Source organism: Accipiter gentilis, chromosome 8 (genome assembly GCF_929443795.1).
Source record: "Accipiter gentilis chromosome 8, bAccGen1.1, whole genome shotgun sequence".
In the NCBI taxonomy this organism is placed as follows: Eukaryota; Metazoa; Chordata; class Aves; order Accipitriformes; family Accipitridae; genus Astur; species Astur gentilis.
This window is the reverse complement of record NC_064887.1, coordinates 34,960,301-34,979,019: the sequence shown is the minus strand read 5'-3', so window position 1 is coordinate 34,979,019 and position 18,719 is coordinate 34,960,301. Positions and strand designations below refer to the sequence as shown.

General features: G+C 47.6%; 1 protein-coding gene across 8 annotated transcripts; it reads right to left on the bottom strand.

Annotated features, from left to right (window-relative positions):
- Positions 1 to 1,702: 1,702 nt before the first annotated feature.
- LOC126041936 (zinc finger protein 431-like) lies at positions 1,703 to 18,499 on the bottom strand. Of its 8 annotated transcripts, none has more exons than XM_049808363.1 (7): positions 17,141 to 18,499; positions 15,846 to 15,985; positions 14,606 to 14,754; positions 12,890 to 13,082; positions 10,163 to 11,400; positions 8,296 to 8,381; positions 4,566 to 4,778 (listed from the first exon to the last, which is right to left on the bottom strand). In XM_049808363.1, the coding sequence occupies exons 5-7, from the start codon at positions 11,286 to 11,288 to the stop codon at positions 4,665 to 4,667; spliced, it is 1,326 nt and encodes a 441-aa protein (XP_049664320.1). In that variant the 5' UTR covers positions 11,289 to 11,400; positions 12,890 to 13,082; positions 14,606 to 14,754; positions 15,846 to 15,985; positions 17,141 to 18,499; the 3' UTR covers positions 4,566 to 4,664. The 8 variants fall into 8 exon arrangements, with proteins under 8 accessions (XP_049664321.1, XP_049664320.1, XP_049664317.1 ...); XM_049808360.1 differs by having other exon boundaries at positions 17,422 to 18,499; XM_049808364.1 differs by lacking the exon at positions 4,566 to 4,778 and adding an exon at positions 1,703 to 3,685 and having other exon boundaries at positions 8,329 to 8,381; positions 15,846 to 18,499.
- Positions 18,500 to 18,719: the final 220 nt, after the last annotated feature.

Here is an 18,719-nt window from a genome sequence, read left to right as displayed (position 1 = left end):
CGAGAAACAGCCACCGGATCTGAAACTTGGCAGAGTATCAGGGCCTCTGTAATTTAATAACATCTGCATTTTGTTTCCTGGTGGTTCTGTATTTTAAAAAAGCAGGAAAATAGTTAATAAAGTGCAGAAAATGAAAATCCATGCTTTCAAATAAGCACTGTAGCCATTAGAAGAAGGAAAAAGGACATCAGATCCAAGCATAAATCAATGTGACTGAAGACAAAACCAGCTACATTAAGAAACAGCTGCCTGGTTGCTTTCTGCTCCTCTCGCCTGTCATCCCCTCCTGCTCCAAAATCCAGGTCCCCTACAGCAACGGCCCTGGAGGTGGAGGAGCCTCAGAGGTGTCCACATCCGACACAGGCGAGGACCATGGCAACCCCAAAGCGCCCGGAATGCCTGGACCAGGAGTACTCCAGTGGCAGCCTGGAGGAGAGAAAGGGGGTCGGACGTGCACTGCCTGGAGAGGAGGGTGATGGCAACGCTGATGTGGAGGAAACAAAGGAGAGCAAGCACAGTGGTCCAGGGAAGGGACCAAGGGAGGACGTGCCTGTGGACCTGCTGTGCCAAGAAGGTGAGGTCTTCTACAAAACCTTCACCTTCATCAACGCTAACAGTGTAGCCAGGAAGCAGAAGCTGCTGGTAAGCCTCCATACCCTGAGTAGCAAGCCCAGCCCTGGGGAACCCCTGTGCCAGCAGCACCCATCCCAGATGGACAACCGGGCCCTGTGGCACCAAGGACACTGCAGTGACCCTGGGCAGCAAATCTGGGGAGGTGTCCGGAGATGGTCACTCCAGCCATGTCACCCGGCAAGCACCAGCTCTCGCCAGCGCAGAGGCCATTGGGCCGGGGGGTCTGCAGGCGTCCACCTTGGAGGAGCATCCTTACAAGCGCCTGCAGTGCAGGCAGTCCTTCAAGAAGCCCAGCAACCTGCTGAGCCACCGAGAGATGCACAGCAGGGCCAAGCCTACTCGCACCAGGGCACGCTGCAGCAGCACCACTGCCTGCACACGGGCGAGCAGCCCCGCGAGTGCCCCTTCTGTGCCAAAAACCTACACCTGGTCCTCGGACTACCACAAGCACATCCGCACCCACACGGGCGAGAGGCCCTACGGCTTCCCCGACCGCGGGAAGGCCTTCACCCTCTCCTCCAACCTCTGCAAGCACCAGCGCAACATGCACCACAACAAGACCCTTCCTTGCCCCGACTGCACCTTCCACAAGCCCCTTTCCCTGCTCCGCCATCAGAGGGGACGCTTAGAGGCCGTGCCGTTCCCCTGCCCCGACTGTGGGAAGGCGTTCACCATGGCCAGCCAGATGTTGAAGCATCAGCGGGTCCACGCTGGCGAGCGACCCTTCGCCTGCCCCCACTGTGCCCGCAGCCACCCTCAAGCAGCACCAGCAGCTCCACAGCAGCCCCCTACCAACCCCAACAGCTCCTCTGCATGGACCGCCATATCTCCCGGCATGGTGCGGAGTAGCCCTGACCTCCCTGGGATGGCTGGGGGAAAACCACATCTGGGGCTGCGAGTGCCCCTGCACCCCAGGGAACCCCCGGTACACGGCTGGCGGGGAAGGAGGAGGCAGTCAGCAAAAAGCAGGCTGACCAAGCACAGGGGAAAGAGGCAGAGCTCAGTCACTCATACATTATTTATTTCTGACCACTATCCCTCCAGGTAAAGAGGATGCCAGCTTGCCTGGCATGGGATCCATTCCTCTAGCAAGGCTGAGCACCCTGCCCTGGCCATGCAAAGGTGCCGCACACGTTCCACGGACAGTGAAAATCCCAAAACCCCTGTGGGTTAAGCAAATACACACCAGGTTTAAACTCCACGTGGGAACGAGCAAGGAAAACCAAACCAAAGCCCAAACCCTCCTGTGCTGCCAATGATATGAGCACTGCAAAACACAACCCTTTCACACAGAGTACGCTGGATACAGTAATTACAGACAAAATATTTGCACCCGTTGCTCTCCTCTCGGGAGAGCCCCTTTCTGAAGCAGAAGCGCACTGAGTGTTCCTACACCAATAAGCTGCTTTCTGAGACCAAGAACAGGGACTAGAGTTGGCAAAAATGGCTTCTCTCAGGTACCTGATAGCTGAGGCAATTAAAAGAAAATTAAACTGACATTTCTAACTTGCAGTGTAAGAGAGATGTGCAGTTGTGAAATAATAAAAAGTTACTGCTGAGAACATACTGTTTTCACCCATCTGTTGTGAAGAACAAAAGGGCAAGAAGCATTTTTGGCCTTTTTTTTTTCTTCTTCTTTTCTTGAAAATTAATCGCTAGTTATTGCTTTGTCCCCAAATGCTAGATCCCAAGGGTTTTCCAAATGACAGCAGAGATATTTAGTGGTCGGTACCTGGTTTATCCAGCCTCACTTGGTGACAAACGATGTTTTGCCAACCAGATCTCCCTGCTCAAGTTATTCACATGAAGGGCTCAGAGCTTCATTTTCTGGTTTATAGCGCTTGCCTGAAAGGTCTTCCCAGCAACTGCCTGGGAGTGGCTCCGTGATGAAACTGCAGTCCCATCCTTCGGCGTCTCTTACTGTCCAGCATTGTTTGCTTCCACACCAGTTACAGTGGTGTACCAGCCGCATCTGAGCCTCTCAAGCAGGGGAAGTGGTTCTCCCTATGGGAACCCACCTTGGAACATCCTCATGCAGAGAGGACTCACGCTGCCTGCTCCTCCCAAGAGCTCAGCTGGCCACCTCTGGAAAGAGACATCCCAGCTGTTTTTCACAACTCCAAGAACCGCTGCGGAGGTACCTGCAGCCACCTCAGCAACACAGTCTTGGGAAGGAAGATTCACTCCACACCCGAGTGTCCCATGGGACCAGAGGTGGGCCTGGAAGGAGAAAGAATGGCCAGGGGACACAGCAGATGTGCCTCGCCGACCTCTTCGTTGCAGCAAGGGCCCTGGCACGTGGTGAGAAAACAGAAAGCCCCTTCCACCTTTCTCATTAGCTAAAAGAGTGATATTTATTAAGTGCCTGCTCACTGGATGCCAGCCTGGTCAAGATCAGAGTCCCAGAATGCTCTTCACATGGACCTCATGCTTCTTGACACAACCCCCAAGTCATCCTTGCCCTCATCATTACCTCCAGCAGCCATGCTGGGCTTATGCTTCAGGCCGTCACCCAAGGGCACCTCTGCCTCTGGCCCTTCCTTCCACCCCCCCCACTATGACAACCCAATGCCAGGTTCGTTTGCAGGAGACAACAACAGTACCGGAAAGTTTCTGATGTTTCCCAAGCCAGAGTATCCCTGGATTTTAGTCTTTCTCATGCAGAGCGAGGCTGAGTATACCCTGGGCTGGCATTTAGGACTGACCTCCTGGAAGAGAGAACAGAGAGCTCTGCATGGTTCTAGGACGAGTATCCCCTTCCCCCACAAGGTAAGCAGGTGAGGGATGAAGCCCAGGACCATAGTGGGTGTGTGCTGCTCCAGCGTCCATATTGCTCTGCTTCAGCCTGTCCAACCTCCTGCATGCAAGCTCTTCCAGGAAGGGTTTTGGGGACCAATCTGGAAGAATAAGGAGGGTGCATGCTAGGCTGACTCCATCATCTCCACTGCCAGGGGTGGTGGTCATGTTTTATAGGTCTGTACACAGTCGGCCGGCAAAATCTTTACAAAACAAGACAGAAGAGTCACTTAAAACTCTTCCTCAAGGGTGTTTCCTGATGAGAGAAGCAAAAAAGCAATTATAGCAAACTGTGAAATAAAAAGGAAGTCAGGTCAAAAGACAGGGGAGTGCACAATGCACTCAGAAAGGCTCTGCACTGGAAATTGCTAAAAGCTCCCCAAATTTGCTTCCCCCTTTTGAGTATGAACAAAACAGATCAAGCTGAGCCTTTCCTCACTCAGAGCCAGCTGTCTTTCATCACAAGAAATCACACCAGTTTGAGGAAGCATGCCCAGAAAGGGAGCTGTCCTTGTTTCCAGTTGGAGAGGAGCAGAGAGGTCTTTCATCTTGCTGCCTTAGTGGGTCAGACCTTTACAACAACATCACTGCCAGCACTACCCCCCTGCACTGTGGGAGGATGTCCTGCATTGCTTGATGTTGCTTCTGGATTTCTTATTCTGCCCTTCATGGTGGTAAAAACCTGCTGAAGAGCCGAGCCCTAGTCCCAGACCACCTGGCCCTGCAGTGCTATTGAAGGCATGTAAATATATCTGTAAATGATGATATATAAATGTGCTTGCATTGTAATAGTATTGTGGCTGCCAAGGAGGGGGCAGAGCCTAGCTTTATTTTTCAGTCTTGCAGTGATTACTGTCTGATTATTACAAACTGGATGCTGTGTCATAATATGCAAACAGAGACGGAAATAATGTAGTTAAAACTGGGGATATTCTTTGTGTTTACATGAACCTCCCTGTCCTGGAGCTATTTTAAAGCTGCTGTTATATCTCAGGTGAACACACTGGAAATAAACACTCTCTATCTACTCACATATGCCATGAACAGTCTAAAAGAAAATCTCTTGTGCTTTTAGCTCACGTGCTGCTGTGGTCTTGAACAAATCCAGGTATTTGTACAGATGCAGAGCATATTTCTGTGTCTATTACTGTATGCAAGGTCTGTGCATCTGCACATGTTCAGAAGTGAAGTAGGACATGAGGTCTTGCAACTACTCACAGGTGTCTTCCTGCACCTCAACCCAAGCCTGCAGGTATCCCTAGGGGTGAGTTTTGGTACATGAGAAGCAAAGGTTGGTGAGAGGCTTCACAGCGAGTGTGCAGGCAGCCTTGTCTCAGAAGGGGTTCAACCTGTAGGACGACAGTCACAAACATGGACCTCAGCCTTCCTCACATACTGCACTTCTGTCGTGCTTGCACGCTGCTGTGCTGTAACCAGGAGCTGACGTGCAGATGACGATGGGACCAGCTAACCATCTCTCAGTACTCGGGACACACAGCCCCCAACCTCCAAGCTCTCTGGGGAGGAAGCATCTCCCAAAGCACACTGCACCAGGTAAAAAACATCCCCAGTCCCCAGATTTGGTGCCAGCAGCTGAGGCAGCGTGGTGTAAGTGCCCAGATTTTCCTACAGTGCTCCAACACAGCCGTGCTTTCTGGCAAGGTCAGCTTTCATCCAGCAGATGCAACACTGTGCCAGCAGAAATACTTCCATGGGGTTGCACTGAACCTCACTACAGAGTACAGACTCTTCTCAATGCAAAAGTCAATGCCTTCTTTTTTTCAGGCTCTTGGGGCAAACCATTTTGCACAGTCAGCAGACAGACTTCTACAAGCGAGTTCATCTTTTTAAACAAGTAAGGTATAAATATGAAATCTAGCTAACAACTGGTCTAAGAGCTTCTTAAATGCAAGTACTAAGACATACATACTAGCAGTCTTCCTAAGAGGTCCCACAAGGAAGGTCAGTTAGATCAGGCTTTAATCTTGGGGCCTGGGAGATCGAATGCTGAATCGTACCTTCTCCCAATTCCCTTTCCCAAACAATGAAAATAAGTCATCCATCACTCACACCACTTACCAAGCAGAAGTCTTCAGGCCAAATCCTTTAACAACTGCTGACACCTCAGGTTTTAGTAGCTCCTCTTTCTAAATTGCTGTCAATCCACCAGGCAATCCAAAAGAACCCACTGAAGTCACTAAACCATCCCTGCCATCAACACCACCAGTATTTTCAGGAGCAGCAACAACGGTCAAGGTATCGAGGAGGAAGAAAATTACCACATCCTCTTTCAAGTAGGAGAACAGAGGCTGGGCAAGCAGGCCAGCAAAACACGCTGACTCTTTTGGGGTAAAACTTAACACACTAAACAAAGAACATCCTTGCATCAAGGAAGATGTTCCTTTTTAAGACATGCCAGGTAGTTATTGGGAATAGCTGTTAAATGGCAAGCCTGTAGCTAGGCTACCTTCCTGTTACCTGTGCATGGCTCTGAGCCCAGGGACCTTCTCCTTAAGAATCGCTTGCAGCCAACAAGATGTGTCCTGGTAGCTTGTACAGAAACAGACCTGCTCAGAACAAATAGCTACTCCTGCTTTCAGATTTGAAGCACATAAGCAACAATTAAGATAAAACCCCTAATGAGAAAAGGAGTTGATAGCTCTGATGTTTTCTTCTAGCAGATAAACAAGAGGAAGGCCATTAGATGAACTGCACGAGCACATTCATTTGAGCACAACCTCCTCTGGAAAATAATATTCTCACGTAGCAGGGGGCAGGTCAGCAGCACAGCCATCCTGCAGTGAATTTACAAGCGGGCTGCACTCCAATGCAGAGACCTGTATTACCCACTTCACAGGCTAGCTCCCATTCAGTGGTTGCTCTTTTAAGATGACTCTAACCTTAAAAAAGCCCACTATTTTTTAACTTCTCAAAGCATCAGACGCAGCTGGGATCACCAAAATAAAAACATTGTTTTCCTTTCTATTTCCAGTATATTATCCTAGCGAAATGCTATTCATCTGCCGTTCTGTTGGTGAGATCTCAGCCCCTGCTCATTTTTAGTCTGTAAGTAGGAAAACCACAGTGGGGACTCCTTATGCCAACAGAAACTTTACAAGATCAGAAGCAGATCATCACATGATGAAGCCTCATTTTAAATGAAAGCTGCCTACTCCAGAGATTTCAATGCCCTTTGCTCAGATTAATTGACAAATGATGGATTGCTTAGCGCTCCCTGTTTACATCAAAGACTCCTGCTTCAGACTCCTCCAGTTGGGAAAAGGCAAACAGTATAAAAGGAGAATGATGGTATGCAGAGGAGCTGAAAGACTGTACAGTAGTAGCTTCTCCTTTGTCCAAGGTGCTGTATCTGCACTCCACAAGCACGGGTGTATTTACTATGCAACACCTTTGCTAACAAAGTAAGAAAATAGTACTGTTGCTGCCAAGGACTGGCCGGTGATTCCAGGCCAGTGAGGGCCAGAAGTCTGCATTGCTGGAGCTATTCTAACTTCTTAGTCTTGAGACAATTTTCCTGTGATGGAAATGAGTTGGGCAGAAGCGATACAGTGAGGGGACAGGAAAATTAGCAAAGAGCAAAGGGTATTTCTATGTTCTGCTGTTCACAAACACCATCCAGCAATCAAAATGACTCGCACGATCAGGATCCCCTGCCTAGCTCAGAGCTTCAGCCTTGTGCTTGTGTCCAAGTGCTTCCCGTAATGCCCCGGCAATGAGGGTCTGTGAGCAAGTCCTCTGCACAGCACAGCATCCAAGGGAACCACTTCTTCCATGGCCTTTACAGACACAAATGAGCTAACAGATACACTGGCTACTCTCAACAAAGAAAAATTACTTCTGCTAAAACCACACACTTCAAAACCTCTCTAATGAAGCAGTGCTGTAGAGCAGGTATATTGGCTCACTCTCTCCCTTCCTGTTTCAGCTAGGTATCGTCACTGGCTATGTCTGTTGTAGGCTATCAGCAACTCAGACTGACACTGTGAGAACATCAGGGCCTGGGATAGATTTCCAACCCTTTATATTAAAAATGTAAAGTGCAGAAGTGATGATCTCTGGGTTAAATTAAGCTCCAAGGGATTTCCTGTAGCTTGCACAGGAGTTAGTGGAAGTTTCTTTGAAGAGGGTTCAACATGCTTTTCCCAGAAACCATCACACATTTTAATTACTCCTTTCATACATCCAAGCATTTTATATGCAAGCCAACCTTCCAGGCAAGTATCTTTTTAATAACCTTTTCGTTAAGCCTAGTAGTTTTCATTTCACCAACCATTTACTCTTCCCATTAAACAGACCTTTGTTCAAAACACTTTTACCATTATGCTCTTACGGGTACAAATTCCATCAACTGCTAACACCAAAAAGCAGAATAACTAGATGTTCACAATTACCACAGCTGTCTAAGCATAACAGTCACACAACATAAAGGTGCGCATAGTGGTGCAGTTTAATTGGATATTAAAAGCCCCTGCAGCAAGAGCACTGCATACCCAAGGGAGAAGCAGGATGCTGAAAAGGGGAGACTGTAGCTGACAACTTCAAAATGCGTTTAGACGATGAGGGTGGAAACTTAATGCATGATAGCAAGGTGACAAAGCCGTTCCAGAAGCTATCTGCCCTCTCTCCAGGTGATTTCAGATTGTGTTGAACAACACAGTCCCCACAGAAGAGCACTGATGACCTCTCTTCGCAGTTCCTTTACCCACAGTCTCCTTTCAGACAGGATTTTTTTCATGCAAGGATCTTTCCTCTCAGAGAGGCTAAGCAGCCCTCAGATAAGACCAACCCTTTGCCAAGGGGCCCCGTCAAAATCCCTTTGGAAACCTAAAATCATACTGGAACTACCTGCAGAGGGGAGTTTGGAGAAGTCTCACTCACAGCTGTAGCGAATGCATATGGCACGCAGGGTCCAGTCATCCCAGCAGAGGTATCTGCGTTACAAAAGTACATCATTTCAGAGACAACATAACACATCCCTATGAAGTGGGATGTAGATCAGTTCCCTAATCTGGAGACTTCTTTGAGGAATGAAAATGACCCATTAGTGAGGCTGGGAGAATTAGTCTCCCATTCATAATCAAGCTAAAGCGTTGCTGTGGACAGTGGTTCAGCTTGATCCGAGCCAAGGACCTCACTTCAAACACAACAGTACTCACAACTGTAAAACGCCTGCTCAGCTGTTGCATGGGTGGAATGTGCTGAGCAGCCATAACCATTTTTTACTCTATGAAATATGCAAACAAACGGCACAATCAGTACTTTACATTAAATAGCCTGGTAGTAAATGCAAAGGTACATTACCCTGAAGCTTTACTTTCACTCTGCTGCGCAACTGCCTGCTGAAAAGGCAGAACGCGTTAAAAAGAAATTAGTGAAATTATGGCAGCTGGCAGGGGAAAGGAAGCAAAGCTTTCTGACACAAAAACGAAATTAAGGCTGCAACTTCAGTACAAACTGGATGCTTCTACCACAGTGGTTAGCAGTAGATTAAGTGTCATTTTTAAGTTTCAAAGTTAAAAACCCCACTGCCATAACTGAGGCAATACATACCTCTTTGGAAGTTACAGCCTTGGGGTATTTGGCAGCACCTGCCTGAGTCTGCCAGGCTAGTTTCTAAGCAAATTTTTCTTCACTAACCATTTGAATCTAAATCAAAGTGAAGAGTCAGGCAGACACTTTGGGTAGTACTCAGATATGTCACAGAACACAGAACATGGTTTTGTTATAAGAAGCTTCCTTATGTGTGAAAACATTTAAATGAAGACGACTCCTATACAATGAGTAGCAAAGGTGGCTTAAATTTGGTCTTCTGCTCTTTGAATTTTGTGTTCTCAAGCATTTCCTCCTGTAACACTCAGCTGGACAGATTTAAAGTGCACAGTTCCATCAGAGACACAAGTGTATTCAAATCCCTCACCCCAAGAACATGCACCGTCAAAGCGAGAATAAAGCTTTTTCCATTATTAACAGAAATTCAACTAATCACATGAAAGTACGTAAGGGATCGATACTCCCATAGATAGAAACATTTATGAAATACAGCTAGTAACTGTTGAGTTTATTAAGGAACTGTTTTGTGGCTGTTTGGTTTTTTTTAAATAACCAACATGATACTTCCCCTCAAAAAAAAGTAATGGAAAGAAAAACTCAGCAGAATGCAAGGAGAGAAGGGATAGAGGGACAACTCTGGACTGTTCTGACTTAGCAAAGACCTGCAACAACAGATCTTCAAACCCAGTGCCAAAGAGGTACCACACTTGAGAGGACAGGGCCAATTTATCCAGTGACCAAGACTGCAGAGAGAAGTCTCACAGCATCCTCACAAAAAGCTCAAGCTGATGCATCGTCAGTTCAGCTAATTGAGACAGTGCTAGCATGTGTGAGTGATTTCAGTCTTCTCAAGTCTCACATTTCATTATTCAGTGGTAATTAGGTTATTTTTTCATACAAGGCCAGTTTAAAACCAGTGAGTGCAATCTCTACCAGTACAGGTTCCAGAGATCCCCGTGATCTTCCCCGGAGACTCCCCCACGTCAGCTACTGCTGGGAAGTGGGTCTGGACTGGCCAGAGCACATGCAATGGAGTGCTTTCTCCAGCCCAACTGAGCAGGCCTCCTGCAGGTAAGAAGCAACCAAGGAGACCACAATCACAAATGAACTAAGAATTAAGATTTGTCCAATTTGTGTGTGCGCTCATGCCTCCGTAGGGTACCTGACTCGGTGAAGGAATGACCACAGTAATTGCAAGAGTAGGGCTTCTCTCCAGTATGGATGCGGTGATGGCGCTGGAGCGACGCCAGCCGGGTGAACGTCCCTCCGCACTCCTCGCAATAGAAAGGGCGCTCCCCAGAGTGAGTCTGCTGGTGTCTTTTCAACCTGAGCAGCTGGACGAACGCCATGCCGCATTCCTGACACTTATAGGGCTTGTCTTGTCGGTGGATCACTTTGTGTTTGGAAAGCAGGTTAGGCTTATCAAAACCTTTGCCGCAAGTTGGACAGGCATAAGGTTTATAGTCGTCTTCCTCAGACTTTTGGTTTTCTGCACAAGGCTGATCAGTGTACTCAACAGTGTGTTGGTTACGGTGCACTATCGACCACGGGTTCCGAGCCATGCCGTTTCCCAGGATCACCATGGAGCGCTCTATCTTGTGTACGTTGCGTAGGTGCCTCCACACATCAGCCGTGCGAATGAAACCCTTGTCACACTCCGGACATTTGTGTGGCCTGTCACTAGAATGAATGAGCTTGTGCATTCGCAAATTTGCCGCACGGAAGAACTCTTTGGCACAGACAGGACATCGGTATGAGTTTTCCACAAGGTGAGTTCGCTTATGTTCCTGCAGCTCGCTCATACCATGGAAAGAGGAACCACACTTCTTGCAGCGATACGGCAAAGCTTCCTCAGAGACGGGCTCCAGCTCTTCATCAAACACATCAGCAAGAACGGTGTTTTCGGTATCGTCATGTAGTCCTCTCCATCGTTTCTTGGACCGCTCAGAGGAACAGTGCTCTAAATCTTTATCTTCACACTGCAGGTCAAAGCTGGTACTGGAGGGGACAAATACCCCAGCTGTACTCTCACCTTGTTTCTGGTAGTAGGTCTCATAGGTTTCTTTGTCTTCACACTGCAACTCTGCAGGAAGCTCCTGCTTACCTCCTGCTGAAGGTCCAGCAGAGTTGCAACAAGGACTGCATGTCTGTGAGTAATTCATGGCTACCTCCTTCTGGAGGCTAGATGCATGGCCCACCTGCTTAGTGGTGTTTCTGGAATAATTTGAATGCTTCTCACCTGTGTCACAAATGTTATTCTCAGAGTCCCAGTCCATGTTCACATCCATCCTCTGAGGCGTACGCTGTGTTCATCTGCAGCTCACTGATGATGTGTATACCAAGAGCTTCAGGTCCTTCATGGTAAGTCCATCTCATTCTCAGCATTCTTTACAGTCCTCCCTAAAAAATAAAACACTCATTTAATCAGTGATTTTTCTGATATTAACATAAAGCTATCACAATGAAGATTTTTTTTCTGATTATAAGAATGGGACAGACTATTAGTTATGCAGTAGAAGAAACACAATCATCTACTATTATATATGTATCAAATATACACTCAGCAAACAAAATACAGACAGGCTACATTTAATGAAGTTAAATCCTCTATCATAATCCAGTCTTCGCTACACATATAAACTGATAAACAATTTCCATTTTAAATTCACCGAAAGACGAGAAATCTTCAGAACTCTGGGGTGCAAACATTTTGGGCAAAGTCCTACACCACAGCTGTGCCGACCACAGATCTCTTTCCTAGGATTCATGCTTAATCCCTGTTTTTACCTTACTAAATTTGAACTAGGAGCACCAGTCACAAGGTGTGTTCTTTCAGAAACTAGTTAGGTAATGCAATGAGACCCAGAAACTGTGTCAGTCAAACAGCCAAAACCAGAAGCAATGTATGGAAGGGGGGTCTGGAGAGCTGGGGAGCGCCTCTGGCCTCCCATCCTGACCAGCATTATTTTAACCATCTTGAGGATATTTGGGGTCCCTGAGCCACTACCAGCTAGCACCATACAAAGAAGACATATGCAAGGAAAGGCAAGAGTGAGCTGTCCAGAAAGCTTACTAATCGTCCTCCCAGGCTTCAAAGCATAGCTAGTAATCCTCCAGAGCTGGCCCACTGGAACAGCTTCAAATTCTCTGGGTAAACTCCCTTTGCAGACCAGCCTTGTTAGCAGAAAATATGAGTGATGGTAATTGATGAGAAATACCTGTCTGAGTCACAAGCTTTCTTGTGAAGAAGATGCTTTGGTTCATGCCATACCAAAGGCATGGATTTGCAAGAGGTTTTCTAGATTTGTCCCAGCAGCCTCTGTTGGCAGCAGCTTCCCAAGGAGCTTTCAGACACCTAGTTTAAACCTGCATTCACGCTGAATTGCTAATCTAAGATGAGAAATTGCATTTTTCCCACCCTGATGGATAGCTTGGCTGCTCCTCCGACCCCCACTTCTCCCTCGCACCCACTTTTCCTATTTCCTTTACTCCCACTATTTCTTCACTTCCTCTTCACTGCTTTTGTCTGGGCAAGACTTCTCTGAATACAAGCACATATATACAAAAACATATATGTAAAAATGTACACATTTCTGTATTTCCATGCCTATGTAAATACAAAGCTTGTCTATTTAGCTTCAGTAGGTTTAGATAGTTATAAAGGCACTACAGCAATGTGCATTAAGTGAAAGGTCTTATTCACATTTCAGAAAGGCCAGCTTCATTGGAGACACAAGCTGCGCTTTCTTCTGCTGTGCCACAGAAAACAAGCTGAATTAATCTTCTTCATCAGCCGCTGCCTGGAACGGAATGGCTCAAGTCACCCGCCAACTTCAACCGTTCCCATTAATTTAGTAACGAGCGCATGAGAACAGGAACTATTCCTCACCTCCTGCAAGGGGCTGAGCACCCCCAGCAGCACACCGCCGGCTCCCCAGCCCTGGCACTCATCTGCCATTTCCTTTGTTGAAGCAAAAACTTTTCAAGAGAGGCTGGCACTGCTTGCCTTAAGAAAACTCCCTGACAAAGGCCCGTCCGGTTTCCACGGGGCGGGAGGGGGAATAGTTCAATCACGGTGTAGCCTTAAAAATAACAATAAAAGAAAAAAAACCATAAAATTTTAAAAGTGTATGCCTGGGGGTTTTTTTCCCCAGCCAGAACGAACCCCCAAACTTTTCCCCGTGGCGCAGGGGTCCATCCCCTCTCCGCTGCCGCGCAGCCCGCCGCCCGTCCCCCGCCGCTGCGGAGCGGCCGCCGCCGCCGCCGCCGCCGCCCGCGCCCTACCTGCGCCGCTCCCGCCCCGCCGCCGCCGTCGCCGCCGCCGCCGCGCAGCCCCTCGCGCCGGCGCGGAGGCCCCCGGCGGCGGCGGCGGCGCAATCGCAGCGCGGCGAAGGCCCGCAGCGGCCGGCGGCTGCCAGCAGCGGGGGGGGACGCGGGCGGCCCCTCCGCTCCGGCACCGCTCGAGCGGGGCTGGGTCGGGACCCCCCTCCCGGCTCCGGGGCCCGTTTCGGAGTGCTGAGGGTGCGGAGTGCATTGCTCCATCCAGCCTGCAGCAGTTCACGGGGTGTTTCCCGCACCCCCAGCGGCAGTAACTGTGCATCTTCCCATAGAAGTTTGGTGGCGACTGGATTCCCGGCCAAGCTTTGCTTTGTCGGAAGAAACAGGCTCTGCTCTTGTAAAGAAGCCTCGGGCCACATCCCCCGGCCTCTGTGTCTTGCTTCCAGCTTGAATGAGTATTTCCTCACACCAGGTGCCCAGAACTGCAGTCGGTATCTCCAGCAAAGCCTCACCAGGGCCTTTCACGGCAGCATCATTTCCTTATTCCCAGTGGAAGTCCTTTGCCCAACACATCCGAGGATCCCGCTTGCCTTTTGCAAAGCCACAGTACAACCACAGTCCAGAGGCCTTCTCAGGCTCCTTTCCTCCACCCCTTATAGCCGATAACCTACCCACCAATTTGGAGCAGAAATCTTCACCATTTCTCTACCACCTTTTCTGGAAGACTTCTCATTCTTCTGTGGCTCTGCAGCCCTCCCTCCTGTTCGCACTCCCTGTCAGCACATTTCATTCCCACGTGTCCATTCTTACATTCCCATCATTAATGTAACTCTTCAACAGGAGTCATCCAAGGTCCAGTCCTCCAGGAGGCACCATCAGGAAGCTCCCAACAGCTTCTGTTCCAACTACAACCAGTGGTCCCCAACCCAGTCCGCTCAGCGCTCTGCATTTGTTGTCCCCCCCCATTATCGTACTGACCAGTTCTGCTCTTCCTGCAGCCACAACTACTCTCCAACACCACCATGTAATCTCGCAGAGATTGCTCCTGCTTTTAACACTGCAGTTATGTTGCACACTGGACAGTTACCTTGCTCTCTTTTCTTAACAAAACTCCTACAGGTTTTGGAAATGGGCTTTGACAATTAACAGCAAATACAGAACTGAAATTAAAAATGAACAAGAGTGTGTATTACTAGCATGCAAATATGGTATATAAGAATGCCCCAAGTTCTACATATTTGTGATCTCACAGATCTTTCTAAAACTAAATGTGAAACTAGAAACTACTCTGCTGGGAGTTGAGGGTGAGGAAAAGAAACGTACTTACTCCTTTCACGCAGAAAAGCGAGCTACTTTTGAGAGCAGAGTAAGTGGCAGTTCAGTTTCCTCAGATCAGGCAGTTACATGTTAGCAACATTCCTTTAATGACACTCCTCGAACCCATGAGAAACTCGCATGCTGCTTAGTATGGTGAACCTTGCAGAGAAAGAACCGTCATTCCCATTCTCACAAACTAAGGAAAAAACCTCACAAGATTTTCATTATCATTTTTCTGAGTTTAAAATTCTTAGCCATTTCTTACTGCAATGCAGTAGCTGGGCAGGGTAAAGGCTTTCTTCCACCTAGACCCAAGACGCACAGAATCACGTACCCCTTCCACCTCCCTTATGGAAGGTAAGCATGCAACCCTCCCCTCGTTCACCAGTTCTCATATGGAAAACTCTAGTAATATATAAGCACATACGGCACCAATATCTCCACAGCCAAGCATGCTTGTGTGGGGTGCAGATGATGAATGGCCACTTTTTAAAAAATCAAATCATGGTTTATTACAACTAATATATTAAAACATGAGCATATATTAAAACATTTCTTCTGTATGGACAGAAGCAATGGATGAGTTGTTTTGGCCAAGTGGGCTGTGCAGCCTAACAGTGATACTTTTGCAAAACCAGCCCCAGAGCATGCTGATAATCTAGACAGCAACTCTAACTTAGAGACCGTATGTGCACAAGAGCTCTAATTTAACGCGTCGGTCTTGCAAGCATAGATGCCCAGATGAGTCCAGCTAGTCCTGATCATATCCAACAACTGCACATCTCTCTTGACTTCAACCTGATACAATGGCAGCATTTCCTCTTGCAGCTGCCAAAGAATGGTGTAATACCAGCAAATGATGGTCTTCCTCATAGGGATCATGGAGGAAGCGACCAAAGCATCTCCAGGTCCTCCTCCTCCTCAAAAGCATCAATAAGAATGATGCTTTCATCATCCTCACTTATCCTTTCTTGAGGATCCCCAGAGCGTTCAGAGAAAAAGCATTCTAAACATTCATCTTCACACTGCAGGTCAAAGTTAGTGGTTGCGCTTCTAGTAGTGCAAAGTTTCAAAGGTCTCCTCTACTTTGCACCACAGTCCTATATGGATTTCTTGTTGGACTGAAAGTCTAGCAGGATGCATCCAGGACTAGAAGGTGGTGAATAATCTTCCTCCACCGCCAGCTGCAGGCTGGCTTTGCAGCCCCCCCCCTTCTGAGGCTTGTCTGGAATTACCTGAGTGCTCCTCACCTGTGTGACAACTGTCATGAACAGAAACCAAGTCTGCCTCCATCCTATGGTACCATACGTGCTTACTTGTTAGTAATTGTGGAGACAAGCAGTACAAATTCCTGTGACCTATCATGGTTCACTTCTTTCGTGTCAGCTTCCTTGGAAAAGAAACAAGAACTTCATTACCTGCCAGGCAAAGTTAGCATTTAAGATGTCAGTTTAATTGAAAATACTTCAGTAGTAATAAATAATGCAGAACACTCCAAATGGTGTCTCATGGGTTAGATCAAGGACCCAGGGCAACCCTATTAAATGCACAGTGTCGTCTGTTGTTGGTCCGAGGTGAGACAGAAAAGGGCTTCTATGGCAAGGTAATAAAACCAGCACATAACACACCCCAACACTTAGACTGACAAAAGTGTCAACACACTCATAAATTCATGACCACAGTCCCACAACTAGGCTCTTGCTTTCAGTAATGAAGAACAGGCCACTCTACTAATGTCTCCCTTTTAAACTAAAATAAAAAATGAAATTTGGAGGTCTTATTTCATGTACATTGGTCTTCAGATGAATATACTTAGCTCTATCAAGTTGCACATATTTTAATTTTTCCTCCTGAGATATTTAAAATGTACTCTGCCTTCTATTTCATATGCTGCATTTATAAGCACATGATTTCATTAAATTCTGCATTCTAAGGCCTTCCCATCAGCCTTGATGAGTTATTCCAGCACACATAAAAAATAAGCTGTAATCCTTAAGGAGAAGGCGGCAGAAAAATAAGTGAAACACCTATCTCTTTACAATATATGATTCCTATTAAAATTACATTATTGGTGCTTTGTACCCGTCCTACATTTATATTCCCAACACACATATATAGATGCCAAATCCTTCTTTTTATTTATGCTATCTCACTTTTATGTGTTCTAAATGTGAAGAGCCTGTCAGGACAGATGAGTATCTGTAATCTATTTGCCAGTTAGATCTGCTTTGAAGTCCTTTTTTAACACTGTTTTTTTTTTAAAGGATTAGACTCTACACTCCCATGTTTCATTAAATTCGCTAAAAAGTGCAAACTTGCTTGCTGTCACAATGGGAGGTTAATATATTTTATGAAGGGTTTAAACTCACATCCCATCAAATTTGAATTTTTATTGGCCATATAGGTTTCTCCCCTGACATCTGGCTACTTTGTTTTAGGACTGCCATAAACACTTTAAACATCTCAGCGCTTCAGACTCTTCTACATAAAACAAACAACCACCAAGTTTTCTTCTAAGTAGGAGCTGAATTCATAGACACTTAACTGGTATTTGGCTGAAGCTTGAACTTTTAACTTCCCAGGGCTCCGTTTAGCACACTGAACGATGGTGAAAGACCAGCAATAGCCGTTTACTGTTAGAGATATTGCAAGACCACCACCACAGCACCCAACGAGTGCTTTCCTACCAAAGCTGGTTACACCACGTGCAACATGCTACAGCCAGAGAGAGAGAGGGAGAGAGCAGCCAACCCTCCATCAGTACTCTGCTGAAAGTGTGATTAAAAGAAGGTTCAGGATCTCTGAGGCTGTCCTCTCTCAAATCACCTGGAGTAAGGAATCGTTCCATTGTCTCTAGCCAGCTCCAGCCTGCTATCATAGCATGCTTTTTTCTGCAAAGCCTGCCAGGATCTTCTAGGTCTTCGGGTCCCAGTCAACTGGCATCTCGTAAACAAGCCATTTGGAAGAAACTAATACATTGAGAAAACAAGTCCTAACTACAGCAAAAGTCAGGCACAGTTACAAAATCTAAAGTCAAGCTGTAAAGAACATGGAACAATTAACAAGAAGAAACTGAGCAAGGACTGCAAAAAGCAGGGTAGTCAAGTAATAACTTTCTGGCATGCTTTACTTTCTCAAACTTGCATTTGCCTTTGCACATATTGAACTAACCCATCCTCAAGTTTCTATGCAAAAACTACTGTCTGATTTTGCAAACATCCCCAGCCCAACTCTGACAGGTCAATTCAAGTGCTGGACATGCAAGCCTGTAAAGGGGTCTGCAAAGCAATAAGCTGACCCTTATGGTGCAGGACAGAAGCTGCATATGCAAGAACAGCCATGCTCCATGGCTTCCTGCAACGACTGGCTGTGGTTTTAGAGGAGATGTGTCTGTTATCTGCACATGTAACTTACACACGGTTAGTTTTGAAAACCCACAAAATGCATACACAAGCTTGTTAAAGAGTTAAAGGAGAAATCGCCACCTGAACAGCCCTCTCCATACCCTTGATCTGTGGTCATTGTTTTTTAGTCTAAGTCTTGGATTACTGGGTTGACTCAGAAAAGCATTTGATAGTCTACTCAAATAACCATTCAGCATAAAGGGTTTTTACTGGACTACCTGACTAAGCCTCATCGGGACTTTTTAGTGGTGCCCCAGGAAAACACACACTCTCTGCGAGTTCTTTTTTGATTAAAAAGGAAACTGAACGAGCAGCTCTGACTGAAAGACGGCACTTCAGAGACCCCAAAACCCCGCGAGGGAAGCTGCCCAGCCCTCTCCTCCCAGGGCAAAAGGGCGATGGGCGGGCGGGACGCTCACACTGCCCGCGGCCCGCCCGGCCCAGCCCTCCCCGCAGCAGCCCCTGCCGACCGCACCCCCTCACCGTGCGCGGCGGGGCCGGGCGCTGGCCGCGCCCCCCCCCCCCGCGACCCCGGTCCCCGCCGGCCGCCGCGTTCCCCCCGCGCCGGGCGAGGGCAGCGGCACTCAGCCCAGCCCTGCGCGGCCCGGCCGGCTGCCGCCATGTTGTGGGGCGACCCTCTTGGAGGGAGGGGGTAAACAAACCGCCCCCGCTGATGACGCGACCGTGGCCCGCCCCGGCCTGACGGACAGCTCCCGCCAC

What these genes read in the sequence shown, in the direction of transcription:
- LOC126041936 (XM_049808357.1), bottom strand. Translation starts at nt 11,288, where the DNA reads ATGGATGTGAACATGGACTGGGACTCTGAGAATAACATTTGTGACACA. An exon ending in TCATTCCTTCACCGAGTCAG is followed by an intron (nt 8,382 to 10,162) that starts GTACCCTACGGA and finishes TTTGTAACGCAG; the next exon opens with ATACCTCTGCTGGGATGACT. An exon ending in CTCCAAACTCCCCTCTGCAG is followed by an intron (nt 4,779 to 8,295) that starts GTAGTTCCAGTA and finishes GTCGTCCTACAG; the next exon opens with GTTGAACCCCTTCTGAGACA.